Raw genomic sequence first — 25597 nt, forward strand, 5'->3', positions numbered from 1 at the left:
CTTGAGGGTAGTGCTGGGCACCATCAGACAAACAAGTCAGGTGAAGGAGGGACTTTTTTGCTCCCTGTCTTGGTAAAATTCAGTCCAGAAATTAATGAGAAAAGGGCATGTGATGACTGCTAACTGCGAAATGACCCCCCACCTGTCTGACTTCCGTTTCTGTGGTAATTTTAGACTTTGCTTTTTGTAATGCAATACATATTTTCATTACATTTGGACTAAATGTGGAACAAGCTTATTTGCTTGCAAGATTTGAATATGTACTGATTTGGAGTAAAATGTGCACAGTTCAGAATCTGGTAGATATAACAAAGCTGACAGGCCCTTCAAGAAGCGGAGGAGGTTGTTGATAAATCCAACATCAATACCTCCTCCCGCAACTTATCTATGTAAATATTAAAATACTGAAATATTGGGGAAATTTAAGATATAGAGGCTCGTTTCAAAGTAATTTAGAATTTGTTTCCAGTCTTACTTATCGATCTCTTACTTGGTAATCAGAAAAAGAGGTAATTTCCATTTTTCTTTGAATGACATTCCTCTTGCTTTGAGGAATACCAGAAGAGGCTCTTCAGTGACCACTCTCATCGATTTAGAGAGTTTTGCTTTGATAACTCAAAAATCTGCACTGTTTCTAATTAGCCAAATCAGTGGCCATCATGTTTACCAAGTGTTGCATAGCTGTGGAACAGTGTATGGTAGGGAAACTTGTATTCAGAAATACAAAACCTGAATAATATAATTTCACTAAAGTAAGTGTCTGTGTGTGCTTTATTTGAACAGTTCAAGTGATTGACCTTTCATTACCGCTATTCCGGATTTTTCTGTTTGTTTCAGCTGTTGGACAAATTAAAAGATCGCTGGATGCACACTGGCTTATGGAGAAACCTGGAGCTGGTTAAGACAGTCATTGCAGAGCCTCAAGGAGGGGCAAAGAGTGACTTTGATGAACTGCTGAAAATATACTATGATGCAATAAAATGTAAAGGAGAAAAAGGTACGTTCTTCAGACATACGAAATAGTTGATACAGATTCTTCAAGTTTAAAAAAAAAAAGGATTCTTAAAGTGCTTAACAGTTAGACTAAGGTGTAGATAAACAGTTAAATTAACCTCAGCTTAATAAGTTATTGTGATAAATGAGGAAGATTAACTGCTATTTGTATTGCTGCATATGAGGATATAGGGAAGTACAGGATGATGCATAATCCCAATAGTGATATTCTAGGAGTGGCTTCTCAAAGAATCCAACTTGTAGTACCTTGCATAACTCTGATTTACCGTCGTATATTACAGCCACTATAGGATTGCTTCTCAAAATACTTAAATATTAGTATAGAGAACAAAGAAGGATAGTATGTCAAAAAATCAATAGCAAGATTTTTGGAGTGCAAAATTTAAGATTTAAAATTTAATTTTTTGTAGTAGATACAGATGGTTCTTGCATAATTAAGTACCACTATATTATATGGTGCAAAATTATTTTGCTAGTTGATATTCAAAATTACAATATTATTGATCAAAGCAGAGTTAATCTCATCCCTCTAACAAAGTAGTTTTATATCCAATCACCTTTTCTAGACTGATACACAGTGCGTTATGCTATATTATGTTTAGCCTTTTAAAAGATGTTGGTGAAGCTTTCTTCTGATACTCAGTTTATCCCTGGGAATGATTTGTATATTCCTCTCTGGCTTGTTCAAGATGGAGCACTCCTTATAGCTGTATGCAGAGGAAAAGTTAGTGAAGGCTTGGATTTCTGTGATGAGAATGCCCGTGCAGTTGTAACCATAGGTATTCCGTTTCCAAATGTGAAAGACCTTCAGGTAGGATATCAATTGAAGAGTTGTACTTTATTTTTGTCATGTGTAAAACACCAAATATGCACAATTATTTTTTCTAAATGTTTATACCCTTGGACTCCCCTCAATCCCATTTGAATTCTTTGAGTTACCTTCTACACAGGTAAGAGGAAGAACAGCGCCGCATGTCTTCTGGGCTCATTTATGTCATTCTGAATAAATTTATGTCATGCTAGATGTAGTGTAAATTTTTGTCTGATATTGCTAGTGAAGGCTATAGCATTGTTAAAATGCTCGTTAACTTCATACCCTGCCAAGTAACAGTATATGTTTCCATCTTCACTTGCCTGTTTTCAGATACCAAAACTTATGTCATTTGTATAGAAATTAAGTTACTTTCTGACTTACTGTGCTGGGGTATTTGGTTGTGAAGGTCTAGGATAAACGCTAGGAAAATACTATTTTAAAGAAGGCATGCAGATTGATCAAAAGATTATTTCAGAAAATAGGTGGAAAGATAAAGATAGTTATAGTGTAAAATAGTAATATAAGGAAGGAATGTGTTTCACACACTAGATCATTGACTGTAGTATGTCACCTTTCTAATCCCTGTTGCCTTCTTTAGTGTAACTATGTGTGTGACACTTCCCACTTAAACTGAGAGTGGAATTGTAAACCTTTTCTAAGCTAATGCTGCTTTATTAGCTTGAAATTTTGAGGTATGAAATTACGACATAACATAACCTCTTCCTGGATACTGAGGACATTACTTTTTTGATAATTCAAGCTTCATCTAACTTTAGGCAAAAACTTCTATGTGCCTTCTAAAGATAGTATTCTGAAGTGCCTTCAATTAAAGAAATTTGAGACTATTTGTATTTTTCAGCAGGCAGCCAAAGTAGCATCCTGTTGCTTGCACTGCTGTGTAATTACCCACATCAATAGTTCCTTCCTTTTGACTTCAGCAGGACTTGTCTTATGGATAGATGATGTTCTGTTAGAATAGGCACTTCATAGTTGAAGCCAAGGCATTCATAAAGGAAAAGAAAGCCAATGAATATGGAAAAGTGTTTTTCTAGACTTTCTTTCTACTTACTGAAAAAGAACATTTATTATTGACTAGTTTGTAAGACCACTAATTTTTTAGTGGTCTGTGCATGCCACTTAAGAGGTCATCCAGTTGCTGGCACACTTCTTCCAGTGATAATAGCCACCGTCACTGCTTTATCTTACGTGTACCTTTTAGAGCTTTTTGGGACTACTTTGTGAAGCTAAGAAACAAAGTGAAGTATCACAGAATAATTAAATACCGGGAACAGCTGGATTCTGGTTAATAGTAATGCCAAATCAAACAAGAAAATCATAGGTTTGCACTTGAAAGCCCAAACTGACTCAGCTTTGGTTTGGGAGATTTGTTCTGAGCTTAAGTGAACAACCAAAGACTTCTTTGTTGTCTAGAGTGTGTGCCTAATTACAGCCTTGGTGGAAAAAAACCCACATCCTATAAGGACTAGTAAGGTTATATTAGTGGTGGCTGCCTAGTGCAATGTTCTTTCAATGTTTGCATAGCTTTCTTGAAGCATTTATTCAGCCATAACATTTTTTTGTCTTAGTAAAATATACTACACTGTACTTTAGTATAAAAACATTTACATGCAAAGGATATTTAGCACTCTTTCTACAGTTAGAAATGCTTTGTTTTAGAAGCATACACTGAAATGATATTTTGGAAATACTTGGTCTGTAGTATGGCTGGAACTCTTACAATTTACTCCAAGTGATTTCCAGAAAGTCAGTATTTTTGTGTCCTAAGTGACACAAAATTAAATTGAAAAGAATGTGTCAAGGGTAAATTATGTTCGCAAGGGATTATGTTCCTTGAGATTAAAATAGTGCATTTGATTTTACTTTGAGTTCAACCAAATATGTAATATAATAGAATCACAGGCAGTACACTCCATTACTGATAACTAAATTCCAAAAAATCAGTGTTGTGCTGCACTGTTTTTTCTAATTAGACTGAAGAAGAAAACCTTTAAATATTTAAGTAGGGATAGAAACACTAGCTGCCAAATTGCAAGCAGCTAAAGGTTTGAGTGTGTATATTTAGATATGGTAATGCACAAAGCACTGCAGTGATCAATTCTAGATGAGAGAAGGGCATGCACCAGTCTCTTAGCATCAGATTTGAGGAGCTGTCTGGTGCATGGCAATGCTCCTAGAATAATGCTAGGGGAAACCGTTTTCGTTGTAAACGTCTTTTGCTCAAGGACTTGGATCCAAAGTGATATCCAGCTAGCAGTACTTCCCTTTAAATTGAATGATGTTTTGTTTTTGTCCAGGGCTTTAGGTTTATCAGATACCCCAAAAAGTTCTGGATTGATGCACGTTTCATTTACCAGTTGAGCTCAGATTGTCAACTGGGTGAAAAAGGATAGCGTGAAGGATAGTCACACTCTTCACTGAAGAAGATTAATTAGTGGTTTTGTGGAAATATATGCATAGATACAAAATAAATTTGGAAGATTAAGCATCTCTTTCAGTGGCATGTCAGCTCAGGAAAGGAATTGGAATTATATTTTTGAGGAAAACTGGCTGTTGATAGTGAAGATTTGTGTGTAAAATTAAAAATGAAGAAAAAGGGAGGGGGGACACATGATGTGACACCAGTTTTCACTTGAAACTTTTCTTTTTGTATATTTCTGGGAGAGCTGATCCAATAGGATCGCTTCCCAGAATGGAATGAAACAGATGTAATACAAAAGGGTACAGAAAAATAAGTGCCACATTTAAAAAAAAATGTGTTACCTTTATATAAAACCACTGTGATATCCTGTTTTTAGTAGTCTGTGTGTATTAGCAAATGCAAATTGCTGTTTGTTACTTTAGTCCCCCTAGACCGGCAGACCTTACCTGACCATTAGACAGGAAAACAAAGTTTTATTCCTGTACAGTTTATTATAATTCTTCTAAATGCTTTGGAGTTATCTTCAGTTAGTAGAACTTCATAGAACTGAAGGAGTATTACTTTGTCAATAAGGACAAAAAAGGTGCATGAAACTTGTAGGGTTTGGAAGGGATGCTGTAAACCATGCTCTCATATAGCAGATAGTTATTAGTATTAGCTGCAATGAAAAGAGATTCTTTATTAATTATAGACAATTGGTTGTCTGTAGTTAAGCCTTAACCTGTTGTCCTAACCAGTTGGAGTTTGGCTGGCTGTATTACTGTTTCATTAGCAGTTAGAATCCAAAAGTCACAAGCCCAATTGCCAGGGGGGTGAACGATACTTGTGCCATCCTGCCTATGATGCAAACTCATCTTCTAACTGTCCTTTTATAATCAGATCTAAATCCTTTGGAACTGAGGTGGGAATAGAGTTGGGTTTTAAAGTGAAAGCTGATAGTCAAATACTTGCATTAAACAGTAGAAATAATTTATTATAAGACTATCAGGAAGAATATGATTATAGTGTTTTATTCAAATACATTTTCCTATTCAGGATTGTTTTCAAAGCATATCATTAGGGGCACACCTGTACAGATAAACCTGTACAGTTTATCTTTTTTTGTAGCATTTTAGGATACATTAAGTTCCCAAATGAAACAGTTAAAGTTTATAGGATAGTTGAGATGTTTGCTTTTATGATATAGTCAGTTAGTGTTTCTTTAGATTTTGTAGGCTCACCAGAAGATTAAAACCTGGATATTTTAAACGTTCCAGCTTTGAAGTTTTGGGAGGAACTTGGGTTTTGAGCAGACAGAAGACAATGCAAAATGTAGTGACACAAGTCAGGTTAGACCTATATAGACATTAACTGTGAACACAGGTACATCTGTTGCTTTTACATAGCAATAGGTGCTTACCAAATAAAGAAACTGATAAGATGATTCGTAATTACATCCCTTTAAAAATAGGAAATGCAAGCGATGAACAATTCCCTTGGAATATCCATGAATTATATACTTCTGGGATTGGTTTAAATCACTAAAAAGTGCTCTGCTTCTACAGGAAAATACACTTGCATGCCTGCTTTTTGGGTTAATAAAAGTCCTCTTAAGACTCAATTCTATAACCCCTTACTCCTGCACATAGCTTTTACTTGTGTGAGTAATCCCTTTAATACTTCTAGGACTGTGCACAATCATAAGGGTTTGTAGAATTGTAACTTTGGAGACCAATATTTTATGTTGGCAGTTTGATGTTGGCTCATCTCCACTAATATTACTTGTCTGTGATCAACCTGCTTTCTAAATATATTTTATGATTTGTAACTTGATGCTAATACCAGTGAACTGTAATATTAGAGAACATAAATAATGTGACAGAAAAAGATGTGTAATCCCATATACTTGTTATCTGATGCTAACATACTATTCATTAACTTCTGTTATATATTTTGAATTGTAGCATTTTGGATCCAGACATCAGTCTCTAACTGGGCAAGAAACTCATTGTCAAGTGTGATGTATAATAGCCAATTTTATTTTCTCCATATGTTTGTGCTAGATATATGCCACAACTTCTGGTATTAAATGGCAAGCATTTGGTCTCCTTAAGTAACTGTATGCTTTTATAAGTTACATTATTTTCTGTAGAACCTCTAAAAAAATATAATTTAGTTTCTTTTCCAGTTGCCTCACTTAAAAATTTTAGGCACATAGTATCTTACGTTCACTCATTTTCACAAAGAGAAGAGTCTAAAGCACTTTGTCAGTGTTAGGGAGAAAGAAATGATTAAGGCTCAGAAGTGTACTTGATAATAAACAATACTGATTTAAGAAAGAGAGGCCAAAACCCTAATTCTGAGTTATTGAAAATGGTTTCATATTGCTGAAGAATCAGGTTGCTAAAGCAAAATATATAAAAGAAATGTTAAAGTATTGCTTAAAGCTATGGTACTCTCAATGGTAGGGTTTGGCTCTAGTAAAGCGGGAAAATTTATTTCAGAGCCAAAAATGACTTCTTTGGCTGTGACCAGGATTTCCTCTGCCCACCTCTGGGACCTGAAACTGGAGGTAGGAAAATCTGATTTTGGAGCCAAGTGTGACTTGTTTAGTTCAAGTCATAATTTACTGTTCTTACCTTGGGGACCTGAAAATAAAGAAACTCACTATGAAATGTTGATAATGGGCGACTCTGAAGTGCAAGCATTAAGCTAACTTTCCCAGAGAGCATTTCTTCACTTCCACCTTTCCAGATGCTTTTGATCGTAGTACAGTAGAGTATACTTAATCATGTAACAGCTCTGAGAACTTTACCAAAATATAGAGGAAAATGCAGTCAAACCCTTTTACATCAATAGATGTGCAAGGAAAATAAGCTTGATAAGGCCAGGATTTCTGTGCAATGACATTACTCGAGAACTGTAGCTGACTTTGCCATTAATGAGAAGTATTTCCCATAGCTGCTGTAGGGTGAATATGAACAACTATGATGGCAAATACTTTCTTTATTGTTTCCAGCAACATAAGTTGGGAAACACGATGGAACACATCATTTCAATTACAATTTTCTGGGTTATATGTAACTTAATGATACAAAGAGTTTGCAGCATCGGGCTGCAGTTTCTTTCTCCTTTCTTGAGAGCTCAACAAATTGAGGTATTTGTATCATTTTGGAATAATGGCATTTTTCTGAGTATTTGAGTTAATTTCTAGTCCTTGTGGCAATTTTTAAGCCTACATGCTTTTTCTTCATTGAAAGGAGAAAGAATCTTGTGCTAGATAAATGGTTGCTGAAATAATTCTTCTTGCATACTATATTCTAGGAAAAGAAAAATTTCTAAGAAAATTATTGTTATTTTAGATGCTTAACCTGAGTTGAGAAACATACCATGCGCTGTAGGAATTCCATCATAGCTTTGGATCACTTGAAAAATATTTCCACTTATCCAGAATAAATTATTGTTTTAAAATATGGGCGAACTGGTACAGAAAATGACATTTTATGGGAAGATCATTGTTGTGTTTATCTTTAGTAGAATTTGAAAATTCCCTGTGAAGTTAAGAATTTTTGTAAAAAGTGATCAATTTTTTTTGTTTGTCTATGTTAATGGCTGTCTAAACCTGAGCCGCTTTTACTTTGTTCTGCATTCCACTGGGAAAAAATTACAAATATAAAGTGGGGAGCAGAAAAAGATTTATGGAATTTTCACAGACATCATGGTATATTATTTATTGAATGTTCTCAGAGAGGGAAATAATGAGTAGGGTGAAAGTGCAATGTGTGTATATGTTTGCATACGTACGCGCGCGCATGCACACACACGCACACTTGTCTGTCTTCCATGCCCTGCTTCATATTCAATTTTATTTTGTATTTTAATTGCAAAGTAGCTTTTTGAAACAATCAAGTCAAGGATATAAATAAGAAATATACTTACGTCATTGAAGTGTACAATGTTATGCAGCAAGCCTCTAGATGTTAAATAACAATTATCTAGTCAATATACTTCTAAATTTTGTAAAAGAGCATGCTTTCAGATTATTCAGCCAGCATTGTTCTTGTCTTGTAAATTATTGCAATCTGCTGTGATACTGCTTACTAAGGGGTAATGCAGTGTGCAGAATCACATCATAACAAGATGACTGGCTGGATATTGCAGATCTCCATTGCTTTTTTTTTTTTTTCCCTTCTCCCTGAAGGAAAGTGTCAGGAGGCATAGCTACCTGTGTTACAAAAAAACCAAGCAATGCATTAAATATGTGGTGGTGTGGTAATTTCTTACATCAGTCTGAAGCAGTAATATATCTCAAAAGCCTCTCACTTCCCACTTTTCCAGAAATAAGAATGGTTGTGAAAAAGTCAAAGCCATCCACACTCTTCTTACATCCAATAGAAATTCTGTTAATTACGAAAAAAAAATAGTGATGGCAGAGGCTTAATTTGTGGGAGTAGCTGTAAAATCCTATGGAATACAGCATTCCTGTAGCTAAGAAAGGTAACGTTTAAGTTCAACTTAACATGTAAGACTAGTGGATGGCATTTCTCTTCTGCTGGTGCAAGGCTAATGTCAATATGTTGGCACAGATCACAGAAATCATCCCTGAATATATCTGGAAGTTAAGCCTTTGGATAAATAATACAGCAAATCAAAACTTTTCCTTTACATTTAATAGTTTACTTTTCTGATCCATAAAAAATTCCAAAGTGATTTTCTTGTGTTTATCTTGTCCTTAGCAAGTAGTGTTGACCTTTAAGTTTTTACTTTACTGTCAAAGTATGTTGAAAGCTTTAAAAGTGAAGCTATCACCTTGGGGATTTGTAAGGATGACTGACACTTACCACTTCACCTTAGACGCAGCGGCACTGAGCGTATGCAGCAGCGTTGTACCTCAAGGGAAGCTGTTTGATTTTTTTTCACTTCTGCTTCACTGGAAATGGATTGAATTTTCTCTTCAGAGGAGAGTTTTGGTTGCATTAGATTTTAATCAAGTCACTTGTTCGCAGTCCCTCAAAGCTTACAAGACTGAGATGAGTAGATGGGCCTGGGGTGAATGTGCTACAAGATTTGTCAAACCGTAAAACTTCCAGATCTCTGAGATGCCACATGGTGTAGTTGACAATACTAAAAGTGTTCAGCAGTTACAACATTACATAAGCTTCCCATCTCTCTAACACTGGGATTAAGAGTGAGAAGACTGAGGAAGCATTTAGTCATAAAATACCTTCTGAATTCAAAATAAGAGAAATACGGCTTTGCACAAAGTGGCAGTACTGTTTTTCTGCCCCAGAAGAGAGTACTGGCCAGTAGTAGGGTCTAATAGACAGTAGTTTGCTGTTGGGCTGTTGGCTTTACTTTTTGAAGTCACGTTTAAGTGTTTGGGCTATGGGGAAAGAAGCTAGCAGTGTTTTTTTGGTATATAGTTTCTTTCTTGCCACCTTCATGGTGTGGTTTTTTTTTTTCCAGTTTCAATAACTTTTCCTAGTTTTGACTATATCTTCATTCAGGCAACAAATGTTTAAATTCCATGGATGCCCAGTATCTTTTCAGGTGCAACAGTCTGCAAGATACAGCTAGTCTGAGATCTAGGGCTGCAGAGATGTTACTTCCTTATTTTATTCAGTATTATCCGAGGAAGGCAAATTTTTAAGTGCGCATAGAAATTTTCAGGCAGAAAAGGTCACCTGAACTATTTTTAAGCTTATGTGGCTTTGATGCACGAACTATTGCTTTGAGTTGATAGCCTCTGTAAGGGGCAGCCGCTGGAGGGGTGGTAGGTGCAGAGTTCAGCCTCACAGTGATTCCTCTGCTAAAGAGGCTCTTGTAGGATGGAGCTGTGTAACAGAGCATCTTGAAGAAAATTGAGTAGTGCAAAGCATTGATCATGGCTCTAGCTGATAATGTCTTATTCACGGTATATATGGTATTGCTGTGCTTACAGTTTTGGGGTTTTGTTGTTGTTTTTTAAAGAAATGCAGCATTTGTGTGTGAAAGCAGAAGAGTGTTATATTTGTCTGGTGACCATCTGTAGGTATATGAGATGGTTAGAATGGCCTTAATAAATTATTGTCATAGACAGAATCTAGTTCGATAAATTATAGGTAATAGGCATTTGCTTATTTCATACTGGTTTATATGTATTAACACTGCACTTGGAATGCTTGGAGCATTTAAAGATAACATCCTGCTGTAATATCTTTTTCCTGTGGGCTAATAAATTGAGATATTGTGTTTAGATACAGCTTTTAGTAGGTCTACCAAGGAGTGAGGATGTTTGAAGCGTATTCTATGACTCACGCAGGTCTTTACACGTGCATTATTTAGCCTTGAATCTCTTAGACGTCGTTACTGCTTTTGAAGTGAGGGGGGAAAGCTAAATGCTGCACTATTTAATGCTACTTCTGTTTAAGGATTTTCAGATGTAAAAGAAAAGAAATGGGTTTTCATGCCTTTTACTTTACCACACTTACAAACTTTTATGATTACTTGGCATTCGTCAGGAGGAAAGTAGATGGCAAGTATGTTCTTGAAGAATTCTAATTATTGCTATTTCAGGTGGAAGAGAGACTCTAACTGGACACATGAGATTTTTAGGACGCTAGACTTGCTTAAAAACCATTTTTATGTCTTTTTTTGGGATGGAAGCAGGGAATGACCACCTGGTAATTTTTGCTTGTTTGTTTTTAGGAGGTGGGGAATTAGTAGATGTTAAACATGAATGTGTCTTGTAAAGTTTTTTGGAAGATATGAGCAACAGTCTTTATTTTCATTACTATTTTTCCTCTCATAAAACCAGAGAAACAAGTCAGTGGAATGCCAGAAAACATTTATATCCATTTTCTGATTTTTATTTCCATGGAGGATAGATGGAGGAGAGTGTTGGGGAGTGAAGGGCATGAGTGTACGTGTACCTACCTACACATGTGTGCAGGAATTAACACAGTTCCAATCTTATTTGCCTTTTTCCTTTCAGCAGTTGTCTCTTTCTTTAACCTGGGCTGTCACAACACTGTGAAGTGTAAAGAGAAATGCAGGTTTAGATGAGTGCTCTGTTTAACTGCTCACAATAGTGCCGTCGTATTCATGAATTTCTGTCCTGTCTTGAGATTTCTGGGTAATCTGGTTTGTAATCCCACAGGTTACAAACTGGAGGTCATTTCTAATCTACCAGAGAAAATAGGAGACAGTTGAAGATGTTTGTGAAGTGATGTCTTGCAAAGAACAGACCTGGCTTGTAAACTATTAGTAACAGCTTAGGATTTTTTTGTTTGTTTTTAGAAAGCAAAGTATAGCACTACACTTGGTTAAGTGAAGTAATGCATCTAAAAAAAAAATAATCTCGAAACTTTGCCAGATGAAGTAAAACCAAATACAATTTATTTTGCTCATTTAAATCACACAAAATAAAAAATTGTATACTGTGGCTTAGCCCATTCAACCTTTATATTGTGATACTGGCGCTGATAAATAGTTTTACAGTATTCTGATTATGAATGGTAACTGCCCCAAATGCGCATTCTCCAGTCCTGCTAGGCTTTGCTATTAGCTCTTTAGGTCTAAGGTCCTGTTCTTTGGCTGAGATAAAATTATTCTGGATGAGTGTCTGCTGGGCCATCTGCTTGTTTTTACCAAAGTAAAATTTTAAAAAAGTAATTAATTGTGTAGCACAGTAGTTTTTATTCTTTGTAGGATAAATACTTTCTCCTTAAAACTTCTTAACAGGTAAATTAGCATGTAGGATGCTGTGCAGACCTTTAGCTGAAGATATCTAAAATGTTCTGAAATTGTGTTTCACATTTCCTTATCTCAGTTGTAATTATGGCTACAAAACAAGGAGAAGCTTTATAGTTACAGAACAGAAAGAACTCAATTTAAAGGAGAAAATGGTGCTTTAATTTTATTGTCTAACCATTGATTTTTCTGTAGAAACAAATAGTTCATAATAGATTGATATTTGTATACCTTGCTATTAAATACAGCCATGTTTTTGTTAATTTTGGATAAATCTGGTTCAGCCTGGTGTGTTGCTAAAAAGGGATGCTGCAAGGCTTCTGTATCTGAATTTGCAGGTTATTTTGGGGTTCAAAAACAAGCTCTAGTTTTTGAGCTAGTCTTCTGAGCTTCGTGCCATAAGCTAACTGATACAGTCCATGGTCATGACAGTATAAATCCACTTTTATGTACTTATATATCACTTGAATCCTGAATAAGTCTTGAGTTTCTTCATGTGAAGCAATGCTACCCCAGGTAACTTTTTTTTTGTGGTTTATCAAACACTTAAACAACATTCATTATATTAGATTTTAATGTTGTTGTTGTTGTCATCTAAGAAAAACTTGTGTTGCTAATTTTGATTGAAAAGTACGCTTGAAAATGCTTTGAATTGTAGCAGAAACTGCCTCAAAGTATTTTTCCAAGTCATAAAAAAAAAATTTGGTCACGGCATTTATTTTTTGTTGATATTTCTCAGTTAATATTCCATAGTGAAAGATGTCGAACTAATTAAGCATTAAAAGAACGAGCGGTTAGCAGGTATAATGTTGTTAGACTTCAGTTAATGTGAATATGACCATGACCTCCCAGATAGATCAAAGACTAATCTGTCTGACAGCTACAAGATGGCAGAGCTTGCCACGGGCCTTCTGCTGCTGCTTGCTGAAGCTATTTTTCTGTAAAGCATGCCTGATAGCTAAGAGTATATTTTTAAGGATGAACAGGTAAAAGTAAAAGGCTGTCTTTTGACATTTTAACTAATCCCTTCTAGCCTGTGGTTTACTGCACATTTAGGATATTTGCTAGCAGGAGAGACTGGCTTTTTCACATATGTAACATGTCATTTTGAATTGGGCGTTGATTTGATGCTTGATAATGTAAGAGTTATACAATGAAATAGATTCTGATTGCATTAAAATGACATGCCCTGGCCTTTTACCTTTAGTAGACCTATAATGAAAACTGAACTCTCAGCAATGTAAGTTGTCATCTCATGCTGAGACACGATTGTTTAAGTGAGAAAACAGAATCTTTATTTTCTGTTAACCTTTTTTTTAATTAAGATAGAAAAGATAGGTTTTAAAGATACATTACACATTCAGACCAAGAGAGTATGGATTTTTATATAATTTGAGAAATGGAACGTTGTTGTTGATGTGCAGTACATGCAGTATAGATTTGCATAATGCTAACATGTCTTAGAAATGTAAAAGTAATAATTTTATTCACAGGGTAATGCAATACAATGCAGACTGACTGGTTTACGTTCTTCTGTTATTTCAGTGGTTTTATGCACATGGTTAAAAATGTTGTAATTTTTACCAGTGTAAGACACATGACTTGTTACTCTAATCCTGTTTTGAACAGTGTGCTAGCGAAGTAGGAAACTGTGGTAAAGATACATTTGTTGCAATTGGCCAAAATCTTACTGATAACAGAAATTCTTCAAAATAAGAAACTGTTAGAAAACTTACCAGGACTAGAAGACAAATGCAAAGTATGTACAGGAGCATATTGTCATTGGTTATGTTTTAAAGACTTTAATAAAATTTTCCAACATCATACCTCGTTTCAAAGGGTTAGGAGTACCCTTTTGTTTCCTCAGGTAGTATTTTCATTTGTAGAAATGCACAGATATCCTTAAAACTATTCTTTAAAAAGGAACTTAATGCTCATAAAATGTTCAGAAGAAATCATCTTCTGTTTTGAAATACAGAGGAAACATCACATGCCAGTCAATAAATTCTGAGTGACTGGAACAAATATTAAATCTGTGAAATCAAACTGAATTTACTTTCTGGCTGTAAAGACTGAATTTGTAAATTTGACAGGCAATTTAAAGGGCATAAGTACATAAAATAAAATTTCTTATCCAAATGCAGCTTGGAAGTTACCTGTCAGAAGAGGTTAGAAGCCTGCTGTTTTCTCTCCTGAAGCGTGTCCTTTCACTTGTCAGTTTAGAAAGGTTAATATTGTACAAAAGAGCAATGGAAAGACCCTTTTTGGTGCAGTTTTATGTTTGTTTGTTTAAAAAAAATAAGATTCAGTCCTCCCAATAATAATAAATTCTTTTGATATATGTTGCAACTGTGTATAATGTCCAAATACAAATTCTTGTTCAAATTCAGATCAGGCATTGTATATGTAGTTATCCACATGATTAGAAAGGGGAGGCAGGGCATTTCTTTTGCAGTTGATATCAGATCTGCTCTTGAAGCAGCTAGGAGAGAGTGGTGGTTTTTTTTAAGAGGAGCATGCTCTTTTCTGCCTCATGCTAGCCCATGGGCCTGCAAAACCTTAGCTGCCGCCTTTGCTTCACATTTAGCCAGTGAAACATTTGTTTCCACACGGCAGGAGGTGATGCCAAGCTAGGAATTGGAGTTGGTGCTGCTGACTTCTGGTACTTTGGCAAGGCCACTCTGTCTCTAAAGTACTTTCTTAGCTTCTGAAGAAGAAGGGGTTATATTTGCTTAATCCTCACTTGAGAAAAGTATCGTCTGGTCCCAGCAATAGATGAGGAGTCAGTGCTTGTGATAAAGGAAAGGATAAAGATCTCCATTGTATCATTTACTTCTTCATTTACAGATGGACAAATAAAACTGTGGTCTAGTTAGTCCATTGACTTGTATCTGGGTTTTTTTGCCTGTGTGAACAGCTTATCCTTCTCTTGTTAGCACGGAGATTTGGATAAGTGTGTGGTTGTTGTGTTATTACATGTAAATTATTGGAATAGATCACAAAGATAAGAATAACTTTAGAAGGGTAAAAGCCATAATTGCTTAGTATGCAAAATACAAAGTTGAAACACTGAAGCACACTTTACATATTTACTTATTTAATCAATATTTTATTATTTCTTTCTTAGGTTGAATTAAAGAGGAAGTACAATGACCAGCACAAAAATACAAGAGGCCTTTTACCAGGGAGTCAGTGGTATGAAATTCAAGCTTATAGGGCTCTGAACCAAGCCCTGGGAAGGTGAGATAAACTGAACATAATTAAATATGTATATATTTGCAGAACTTTTTAAATGACATATTTAAGGATTAATTCCTTACTGTTAACACAAAGGGGATAAATCAGGCCAAAAAAATCATATTGCAGAAATCAGGTCTTCAGCTGTTCTGTACTGGCAACTGTCTGGTTTTCAGTCTGTTGTGCACTTGAGTGTTGTTATAATTCAGAGTTTTTGTTTTACATTCAGAATCCACTTTAGTTTGGTTACAGGTTTTATTGGTTGTAGTCCAGATATACAGTAAGGAAAGCATTTGCAGAGACAAATAGTTCTTGAGCTTATAAACCACGTAAAAATTCTTGGGTCTTTTCAAATGTACTAATTTTTCACGCTCTTGGTGGGCTCGGAATAGTTGTTTGATGTTTAGCCTACAAGTGTTTTTGAAAGGGAGAAATAGCGGGGGTTTTTCTCAGACCTTTGCAAAAGGTCAATTCAATTATCATGCTCACTGATCTCTTTCCAGGTTTAGAAGAAGTGGTATAGCTTACTTTCTCAAATGAAGAAATTCCCCCCAAATTTTATTAACAAGATAGAATTAATTCATCCTTCTCCAACAAAATTTATCATATAAATAGATATAGCTATCTGTCATCCATATCTATCACAGGCACCATACATCTGTCATAGATATATAGAGGTACAGACACAGATTTATAGATAAGAGGAGACACATCAGCTGAAAGAGTCTTGTTGTTTGAATTAGACCTAATACAAATGTGATGACATAAATGAAGGTTTAGAAAGAAAATTGAGAGAAAATAGTCTACATTAGTAAAATCTCATTGTAAATTCTTGTTGTTACAGGTCTGATTTCTTAGATTCCTCTTTGGAGAGTAAGAGCATTAGTTAAAATTTGTTAAAAATCTAAGAAAGTTGTGGAATGCTAATAGTAAGAAATGAATTTGAAGTTTTGTCACTGTGAAATAAGTTTTAACTTAAGCAATTTTCACTAAAACTAGATTTATTGTATAATTTATCATTTGAACAAAATTGTGCTAGTCTAAACTTAAATGGAGAAAATAGACTTCTGTTCTGACATAAATGTATAAATTGTGCATAATACCACTAGACTAAGCTCTTACTAAACTGAGATTTGGCGAAAGATGACAGCGTGCGATGACTATTTTTATAAAACCAGAACAGTCTACGAAGTTGGTACTAAGTTATATAGTAAATAGGCAAGCTTCTTGCTGCAAAGATGCCTGCAGGGATAGAAGTGAGCAGAAGCATGATAGTCTTCAATCTGGCACTTTTCTCTTAATTTAGTGCTGTTACATTATATGAAGTAACACAAGTCCGTGAAATGAAATAGCAGCCTTGGGGAATATAACAGATGGTGTGTATGGCCAGGTGACAATCATGCTATGAAATCCTTGCAGTGCTACTTTTTCTAAAAGTGTGGGATATGTCTCCAGTGGGCATAATTCATGTAAATTATGAGTTAAAAGAACATTTATTAAAGCATTATTAAAAAAACATTTACTAAATGAAAAAATGAGAAGTTGGAAGAAATCTGTTTCTTAAAGATGTTTTGGTAGCTTCTCTTATCATGGAGAGACTTCAAATATAAATAAATAATACTTCTTTGGAGAGCCAGCCTTGTCGCTCCCATTTTAAGCCCTGACTCTGATACACTTGTGGTTTTATGTAGATTTGTAAACGTCTTCCTCAAAAGTTGTCCTCTTCTTATACAATAGGGATAATAATCCTAAACTATTACTGACAGATTCTTTTCCATATTTCATTTATGTTATCACTGTTCTTTAATAACTTTTTTCTGGCAGGCAGTATAGAAATCCAAATAATGTTAAAAATAATATCAACACATGTAAAGTGACTATTGCCTTATATCTGTAGGCCTCTAACAACTGAATTATGAACTCAACAGTATCGCTCGCAGCTTTGATCTGTAGCATTAGTCATCTCGTTACAAAAGACAGTTAGGAATAACATGAGGTTTAGAAACAAAAAAGTGCGTAGTTATTTAAAAAACTGCTTGCAATTGCATCAGTCCATTTTCTTTTCTTTTACACTTTTACATGTTCTCCTTTCAATATTTATGCTACCCAGGAAAGAGTGGAAAACAAATGACATGTGCTTGAATAGCTGCTGAATATTTGTGTGGGGTTTTTTTTAATTTACCTGTTTTCATATAGTAAATTCAAGAACTGAAGGAAAGTTAAGCTTCCATGACACCCGTAACAATTTTTGGTGCAAGACAATAAGAAAGTACTTCCTGTATATTTTTGCATATTCTAGCTGACTCATTGCTATCCCTGTTGTCTGATCCCCACAGGTTTTTCACTATAGGCACTCCAATTATACATACGCTCTTTTTTGTTGCTCACTTATAGGTGTATAAGACATAGGAATGACTGGGGTGCTCTTATTTTAGTTGATGACCGCTTCCGGAATAACCCTAATAAGTACATAACTGGTAAGCTGTAAAAATCTTTCTGGGAAATTGCCTAATATTAACAAATAGTGAGAAATCAAGATTACAGGAAATATGGTTATACAAATACAGGTGAATAGGAAAAGTCATAATGAAATATATCCAGTGAACTCAAATTGTGCAGTTGAAACTGAAAACTCTAAAACTGTACCCTGGTGTATTGCTAGTTCATGAAATACACTGAAACATGTTGACACCAATGTTCAGTCAATGTAATTTCTTTCCCCTTTTGGATATACAAATAATGATATAGAAACTTCAGCGTGCAGAATTTGAGAATTCTTTCTTAAAATGGGACCTGTGAAAACTTAAGGACTCTTAATCTTTGCATATTAAATATATATAATGTATGTATACATATGTGTGCATACATATATATGTGTGTATATATGTATGTATTAAAAAATAGTTACTAGATTTTTATTTGGACTTTGGATAAGTCTCTAGCGAATGCATATTTTCTGCCTATAGGGGCCTTTAATGATTAGGGTTAGCAGTCTGAATTTAACATTCTGGCTTTTTAGGTAAGAACCGCTAAAGCTCGTGCCATTTGGAACCGCCAAATGCTCAATACGCAAAAAGTATTTTCTGTTTGTAGTTTTATACTGGCTAGAAATAAATGCAGATAAAATAAACCAGGTCATGCACACTACCTTAATAAATAAATAAGAATTTTTTAAAAATTAAAAAATAAATTGCTTAGGAATGCATTACGTATCTTTGTTCCTGTCCTGTTTAGAAGAGATGGGCAAAAAGATGATGTAAACAGATAGTGTTGCAATCTAGTCAGCAGGTGGAGCTCAGCTGCTGTAGTACAAGTCAAACCGCCTTTCTGACATGTCTGTTTGTGCTAAAAGTACATTTAAATTATCTAAGTAAGCAGAAGTAATTCATATAGTAATACAAATAATCTATATGTTCAAGACTTGGTAAGGTTAGTACTTTTTCTAAAAAGTAAAACTTCACAGAAGAATCAAGTTCTCTGTTGGGCTTTTTTTAATTGATATTAAAAGAATATTTAAATGGGTTTAAAAATACTTTTTAAAAATCAAGAAAGTTAGTTTTTACTTCACTCGTGTGTGTTCCAACATCATCTAAACAGCCTTTATGCTCAAGACATCTGGTATTTGAGAATTTAAAAAATGATTGCTGTATAAGAGCATATGGTATTATATTTTAGCTATTGGGCAGTTGTGATTCTTTCTGAATATCGGAGCTACTGTTACTTAATCTGAAATAAAATTGTAAAAGCTTCATTATATTCTAATTTTTGTCAGACCCTGTCAGTATGATAATAAATAGCTCTACTCTATGTAAGTTGCTTTTTAATAATTCAGGATAACAAGCAAAATTAACACCCAGGCATAAATGTAGTATAATGATGTTTTTGCAACAGCGCAGTTTGAACTTAAAATGTATTCGTGAAAAAGGTCTTTTATTAAAAAAGAATGATATCGTTAGTATTATTCATCAAAATACTACTGTTGATTAAATCAAGTTCCTAGCCCTGGAAAGGAAGACATGCATTATCTTACTTTCATGAGCAACTTCTTGAAATCTTTATGAATCTGTCTTTACATACGTAGAAGTATTTGCAATATTAGGGTACTATTTACTGATAGGAAATACCTGGTATAGATGATGTAGGTTTGTAGTAACATTTTTTTCTTTCTTTCTTCTCCCTTTTTCTTAGGATTATCTAAATGGATTCGTCAACAAATCCAGCACCATGAAAATTTTGGTAGTGCACTTGAATCCTTGTGTGCATTTGCTATGAGAAACCAGAAGAGCACTGATTGTTCATCAGAGTGCAGCAGTGAATTTCTCCATGTACCTTCAAATTCAAAAGACCTGTCACAAGCCTCTCAGCAGGAGACAACTATTCATCTGTCACCAGATGTTTCTGCTAAAAGTGAGGAGCAAAATTTGGTTTCAGAAATTAATTTTACTACAACCATCAGCTCAGCTAATCCTACAGCATCAAATCAGCCAAGTGACATCATGGCAACAATGAAACAAAGTATGTTCATTTCCTGTGGAAAAAACTTTGTTAACAATTTTAAATGTGAAGTTGCATCTTTTTTGGAGGAAACAAATGCTTTTTAAAATTACAGAAGTGCTGTGGTGCAAAATGATAATTATTCACAAATGTGTATGAGCTGTGCTCGACAGACTGAAATTAACTGTCATTCCATCTGGTTGTCTTAAAACAATTGACAATGTTTGATAAGTTTATAGTACAATCAAAAATGTTTTCACTTAAATTTCTTTTTCCATTGAAAACTATGAAGATAATTTAAAAAATATTTAAACACATAAACAGCATTATTGCAAGATGAGTGCCTTGGTTCAAAGCTACATCTGTTGTTTAGACATTGCTGTGAGACGCCTTTCCTATAATCTCTTCCGGTACTAGCTTTACAAGTAAATATCTATCCATCCTAAATTTTAGGAAAGCTTATGACTTCATTTCAGGCAAGAAAGATGTAAATAACATAAAAGCACAATAATAAAAAATTACAAATTTAAAATCCAGTCATACTTTACTCTAACTTTACATAAGCCAGTTAATCTATTGATTTAATTAAGACAATTCATGTGCAAAGATAGTTGTAACATCTGGGCTTTTGTTTGTATTGGATCTTAATGAGTATTATAAAATAACTGTAAACCTAATAAAACAGTGGTAATTTTGATGTGCTAAACATGCTGTAAATCAGCGGGGGGAAGGCATATACAATTAATTAATCTTTTGTGATTTTTCACAGGTGGCCAGAAAGTTGATGTAGGGAGTCATGCTCACCATGTAACACAAAGAAGAAAACATATGGACTCCACGCCCAAAATGCCAGCAACTGAAATAAAAAGAGAAAAAAAGAATGGTTGGACTAATGCTGATGTTATGGAAGAACATTGCTGCTTTAAACCACTGACTTCAACACCTTTGCCTGTAGCCAAGAACTGCATGTCCGCAGCTAGGAGCAAACAAAAGAATGTGAATAGGGCTAGCGAACTTATTGATAGTGGAAATCAATGCCAGTCATCATTAATTTCAGAACATAAACCAAGTGTACCAGAATCATGTTTGGAAACAACTAATTTTTCAGTTAAAAATACTGAGGCTCCAGTTGCTGAAGAGCATCCTGATAAGCTACAGCTTCAAGTTGAGCCCTGCAGTGAGTTTCCTTCAGCAGGAGGGAAATCTGAACTTTCAATGTTAAATGTATCTGCAGAAGATGAGGATGAGAGTATCTACTTCACACCAGAACTCTATGATGATGTAGAATCAGAGGAACAGAAAATCGGACCACTGGTTCCAACCTGTAATACAAATGAGAATCGGATTGAATGTGGAAACTCTGCAGTCGCTGATGATCTTTTTGCAATCAACACCTCAGAAACACTAAGTGTGACTAAAAAAACGATTGATGATGATGGCAGAAGCACAAGTTTACATGGAATAATGCAAAATGAGGGGAGTAAGAACAGTGCAGTTAATAATGTAGAGAGGACTAGTGAAATAGAAGCAGAGCAGATAGCATCTCAAGAGGTGGACTCCAAAAAACGGAAAATCAATCTTTCCAGATCACGAAATAAAGGTGTCATCGTTTCTATTGAATAATACTAGCACATAGTGACAGCTTCTATAGGAAACGTAGCGAGCAGCCTTTACAACATAGCCTAGCTATAGAGCAGTAATGGCTCTATTTTATATATGCTACTATCAGACTCAATTTTTCATGATACTTTTTCATTTTTCACTGTGAAAGTTACACAACATGCAGTTTTCTATAGATATAATTAAGATTCTTCATCCTAACTGTGTGGCGCAAGGACATCATGTGTGGAAATTCTAAATAGAAGCCCAAGTAGCATTTGAGCTGTAATTGTAGGCTGAGGAGGTTTATCTATTACAGATTTAATTAATCTGCTATTAAATACAATCAAACGATTGGGTTTTTCTCAGAAAGCAAAACACCCATATAATAAATTATGGGTTTCTGCATTTGTTAGGGCTTTTTTTTTTTTCTTAATTAAATATGTAGAACAGCATCTTTGCAGATCGAGTAATATGATAGATTGAGCCTGGATACTGAAATAGGTGTATTCTTCAGTACTTTGTTTCCTGCAAATTTATTTTGTCAAATGTCTATCAGAAGCTGTGTAGTAGTATAGTAGTATTTGAACATTTTGATATTTGATGATGATGATATGCTTCTTCAGAGGTCTTTATTTGTTTTTAATATTAAAGTTGAAGTTTCTTTAAAATTTTCTTTTGTGAGAGGATCTAATTTCTTTTGGTCAGATTCTGTATGTGTTCATATCAAAATGTGTACTCATTTGTATGCCTTACAAACACATTTTCTATGCGATATATAACAATGTAAATTTGTACATAAAGGTCTTTAATCTTTCTCAGTCTACTTTTTTTGAAGTATTTTAAACACTTCATTTATTGCAATCAAACCAGCCAGCATTTTGTTGTAATTAAACATACTATGCCTAATTTTTCAAGAAAAGATTGTTCATTTCCATAATATATTAATATGAAGATGCAGGATTTTTACAATCTTGAGATTGGTTCATAGGTATGTATATATTTTGACTGAGAGCAGAGATGAAGGTGTTAGCTGGTCATTTTCCATAGAAGTTCATCTAAATAATATTCTGATGTCCACCTCTACAGAGCTGTGAATGTGTTCATACTGATAGGATTTAAACTGTATCCTTTCTTTACACAATAAATGCATCATTATGAAATTAGATACTCTCTTCACAAGAATGGCAAGAATACTGTTGAATTTCTTTAACAAGCGCTATCTTGCAGTGCTTCGTGTAAGGCATTTGGTTAAGCTTTTTGTTATATCGATGCCACGTAAGGATCATGTTTTCTTGGTTTAGGTTTCCTGGTATTTGCTTAATCATTGGATGCTGATGGTTTTGAACTAGTTGATAGGGCAGAAGCAAGCTCTGATATTGACAGCAGCTTAAACATATGACACATCTAAAGATAAAAATACTTAGTTTAGATTTAAGTAATTGAATATCAGGACTTAGTAGGGTAGGCATAGTTCTGTTTGTAACTGGCTTCTGGACTAGAACTGTCCCATATCCCACAGCAAATGCTGAGGCAGCCTGTGGCAGGTGGCTTTGCAGCTATGCTCCAAAGAGTTGATCAACTTGATCCTCATGACTCTCTAATTGCGCAGTTTTCTTAAAACAAGTCTTCTGTACCAAACTGCTTTTTATGTTTATGTATATCTAAATAGGTAATAGAAATCACTTAAGCTTTGTGGCTTGTCTGCTCATCTCATAGACCACTATCCCTGATTTGTCTTTCAGAAGATTTGTCTGTCTGTAAATCCGTAACATTAAAAAAAAAACCAAAATCCATCTTCCTTTCCTTATCTGGAGCAGATTGTTCGTTTCTTGATCTTGTGTTGCATCTTGCTTTAATTAGAAATCCTGTAAGACATGGCCTTCTTCATGTCAAATATTTTGCATTAATTTGCAATGTCTACATTTTGTATAAAATTACTCCTTAACCATTATTTTTTAAAATATGTATTGGAATATCAGCATTTGGCCTAGTAGATACTAGATTTTTCTTGAAAAGTCTCTATCCACAAGTTCACTAAACTCAAATCCTGGACATGGGACAACTGATGGATAATAATCCTTGGTATCACTGCTGGTTTTTGGGGAGTAAGGGGTGGACAGTGTCTTTTGGTGCAAAAGCTGTGTAAATTCAATCTTAATTTGTCTTTATATCTAACTAACTATGGTATTTAATATTCTTTATTTCTATAGTTAATATATTTATGGTGGTTCCCAGTATTAAATTAAATACCCTGCTGCCCAGCCTGCAAATAGAAGGGAAGTGAAGTCAATGTACCAACTTTCCTAGGATTATTTGTTTGGACTTCCCAAATCTATAAAAGCTCAATTATTGAAAATTCCTCTCATACTTTGATATAACAGCTAGGTATGATCTCTTCTGTCTAAAATAATCATAAAATCTTGCATTTATTAAAGGATTGAAAGTTCAGAGACAATGCAGACAAAGAAAAGCTACAGTTAGTTACGCAAAGAGCTTACACCTGTGAAAGAAAGGTGCCAAGTAGATAGAATAAAGTACCTATTTTAAGTGGCTACTGTTGAATGTTAAGGTGCAAGGGAAATAAGAATGATTTATTATATAATCTCTTAAGTGAAATAATACAGATGAAATAGTTTAGTCGTGGTCTGTATGGTTTGCTCTAGATCTTTGATTTACACACTCAACAGATTCATTTCTCATGGGAAACAAAAAGGCTGAGTGTTTTCAAGTCCTGTTAACACAGGTAGGAGCTGCAGATATGGACAGCCTACAGAGTCCAGCTCATAACTCATTACAAATGTGATTCCTGTTTCAGGATAAGCAGTGCTTCCCATTTCTGGTCAGTACGTAATTTTTAGGGCAGGATTTGCAAAATGTAAGAACATAATTGCACAGAAACTCAACGAGAGTTGGGCACCTATCTTCCTAGGCTCCTTTGCAAAATTCCAAACTAAATCCTTGATAGCCTGGGGCATTATAGACTATAAAATACCTCATTTTATAGGAAAGTATTTCTATTTAAGTTAGATTAAGCATTTTTAGCATGATGTGTATTTTAATTATTAGCCAATATAAATGATAAACATCAATTCAAATCGATTTCTTTGAGTATTTCAAGCATATATTTCTCTGAAGCAGTTTTGATGTATTTCTTTGTGTTTATATTTAAATGCTTCACTCTGCATAGTTGCATAGTTGCATAGTTACTATATGCCAGCTAGTGTTTACATGAATTTGTATATTGTCTTTTAGAAGGAAACACACCATCAGCCTTGCAAGAAAGGACTTTGTTGTGTTGTCCGTGGAGCTGAAACACTGCCAAAAGCCAGAGGGTCAGATCTACATAACCGGTCATTTGTTTCGGGTTGGGAATGATAGGATTTTTAATCTATCTTTTTACTTTCACAGTTTTGGATACTGGAGGGATATTTTAGAATAATTAATTTCTCAACTGGATATGGTAACTAGATAAATGAGTTGTTAGAAATGCACTGGAGACCTGCAGAAAATCTTTTTGGGGGGAGAAAGAGGGAGTTGTTGCAATAACACAACTATTTTTACTTGGCATTTCTGTGCAAATAAGTTACTGTTAATGTAATCTCTTTTTGACATACTTCTGTTGCTTGATTCGGTGGTCCTGATACACTGACCTGTCTTGAACTACAGTGGGAATCTGGCTGGTGTTTAAGAGTTAACTGAAGGCAACTGGTCCTGACATTATGGGAAGCTGAAAGAAATTACTTGTAACATAGTGGCCTATTCACTGGGGTATGTTCCTTCTAAGGATTAGGTGTTAATTTGCTACCAGTTGCTGTGAGAAGTTTGGTAATATCTTGGCACAGTAACTCTGTGAATCTAATACATGTTTTAATGAAACTGTCAAAAGTGTTACTGAAAAACCATATGATCACACTGTTATTCTTCAATATGTAACCTACCTTGTATTCATTTAGTTTGCTTTTTAGTCCTCGGTTGACCCATTGTACGAAATGTGGCTTAGATGTTCTTGGAAATTGTCTCTACATTTTTGTGAGGCACTTTAATTTGGGAAAGTCTAAAAGCTGATAATAGTAATAACAACTCTGCTACTTTTTAAAAATGCACCGTATCTTCAGGCTACGGGGCCATGTGTGGTAATGACGATATTACAAAATGCTCTCATCAGTTACATGCAGAAACAATTAGATATAGATGCTTCATGCACTTAAACAATGTATAAAACATTGTCCTCCAGGAGAATTTAGTGAGGATTTAACTGGTCCCAGGTTTTACAAATCTGAAGGTAA

The 25597-nt window shown here is 34.7% G+C and overlaps 1 protein-coding gene across 11 annotated transcripts in view; it reads left to right on the top strand.

Moving 5' to 3' along the window:
- BRIP1 (BRCA1 interacting DNA helicase 1) overlaps nucleotides 1-22396 on the top strand; it is a 64250-nt gene extending 41854 nt beyond the window's left edge. For all 11 annotated transcript variants that reach the window (XM_072882379.1, XM_072882382.1, XM_072882373.1 and 8 more), the window contains 6 exons: nucleotides 838-997; nucleotides 1704-1825; nucleotides 15106-15218; nucleotides 17610-17692; nucleotides 19404-19730; nucleotides 20479-22396. In XM_072882379.1, coding sequence (XP_072738480.1) covers nucleotides 838-997; nucleotides 1704-1825; nucleotides 15106-15218; nucleotides 17610-17692; nucleotides 19404-19730; nucleotides 20479-21332 — 1659 coding nt within the window. In that variant the 3' untranslated portion in view covers nucleotides 21333-22396. The remainder of the gene's footprint in view (nucleotides 1-837; nucleotides 998-1703; nucleotides 1826-15105; nucleotides 15219-17609; nucleotides 17693-19403; nucleotides 19731-20478) is intronic.
- Nucleotides 22397-25597: the final 3201 nt, after the last annotated feature.

Source organism: Ciconia boyciana, chromosome 17 (genome assembly GCF_034638445.1).
Source record: "Ciconia boyciana chromosome 17, ASM3463844v1, whole genome shotgun sequence".
NCBI classification, from domain to species: Eukaryota; Metazoa; Chordata; class Aves; order Ciconiiformes; family Ciconiidae; genus Ciconia; species Ciconia boyciana.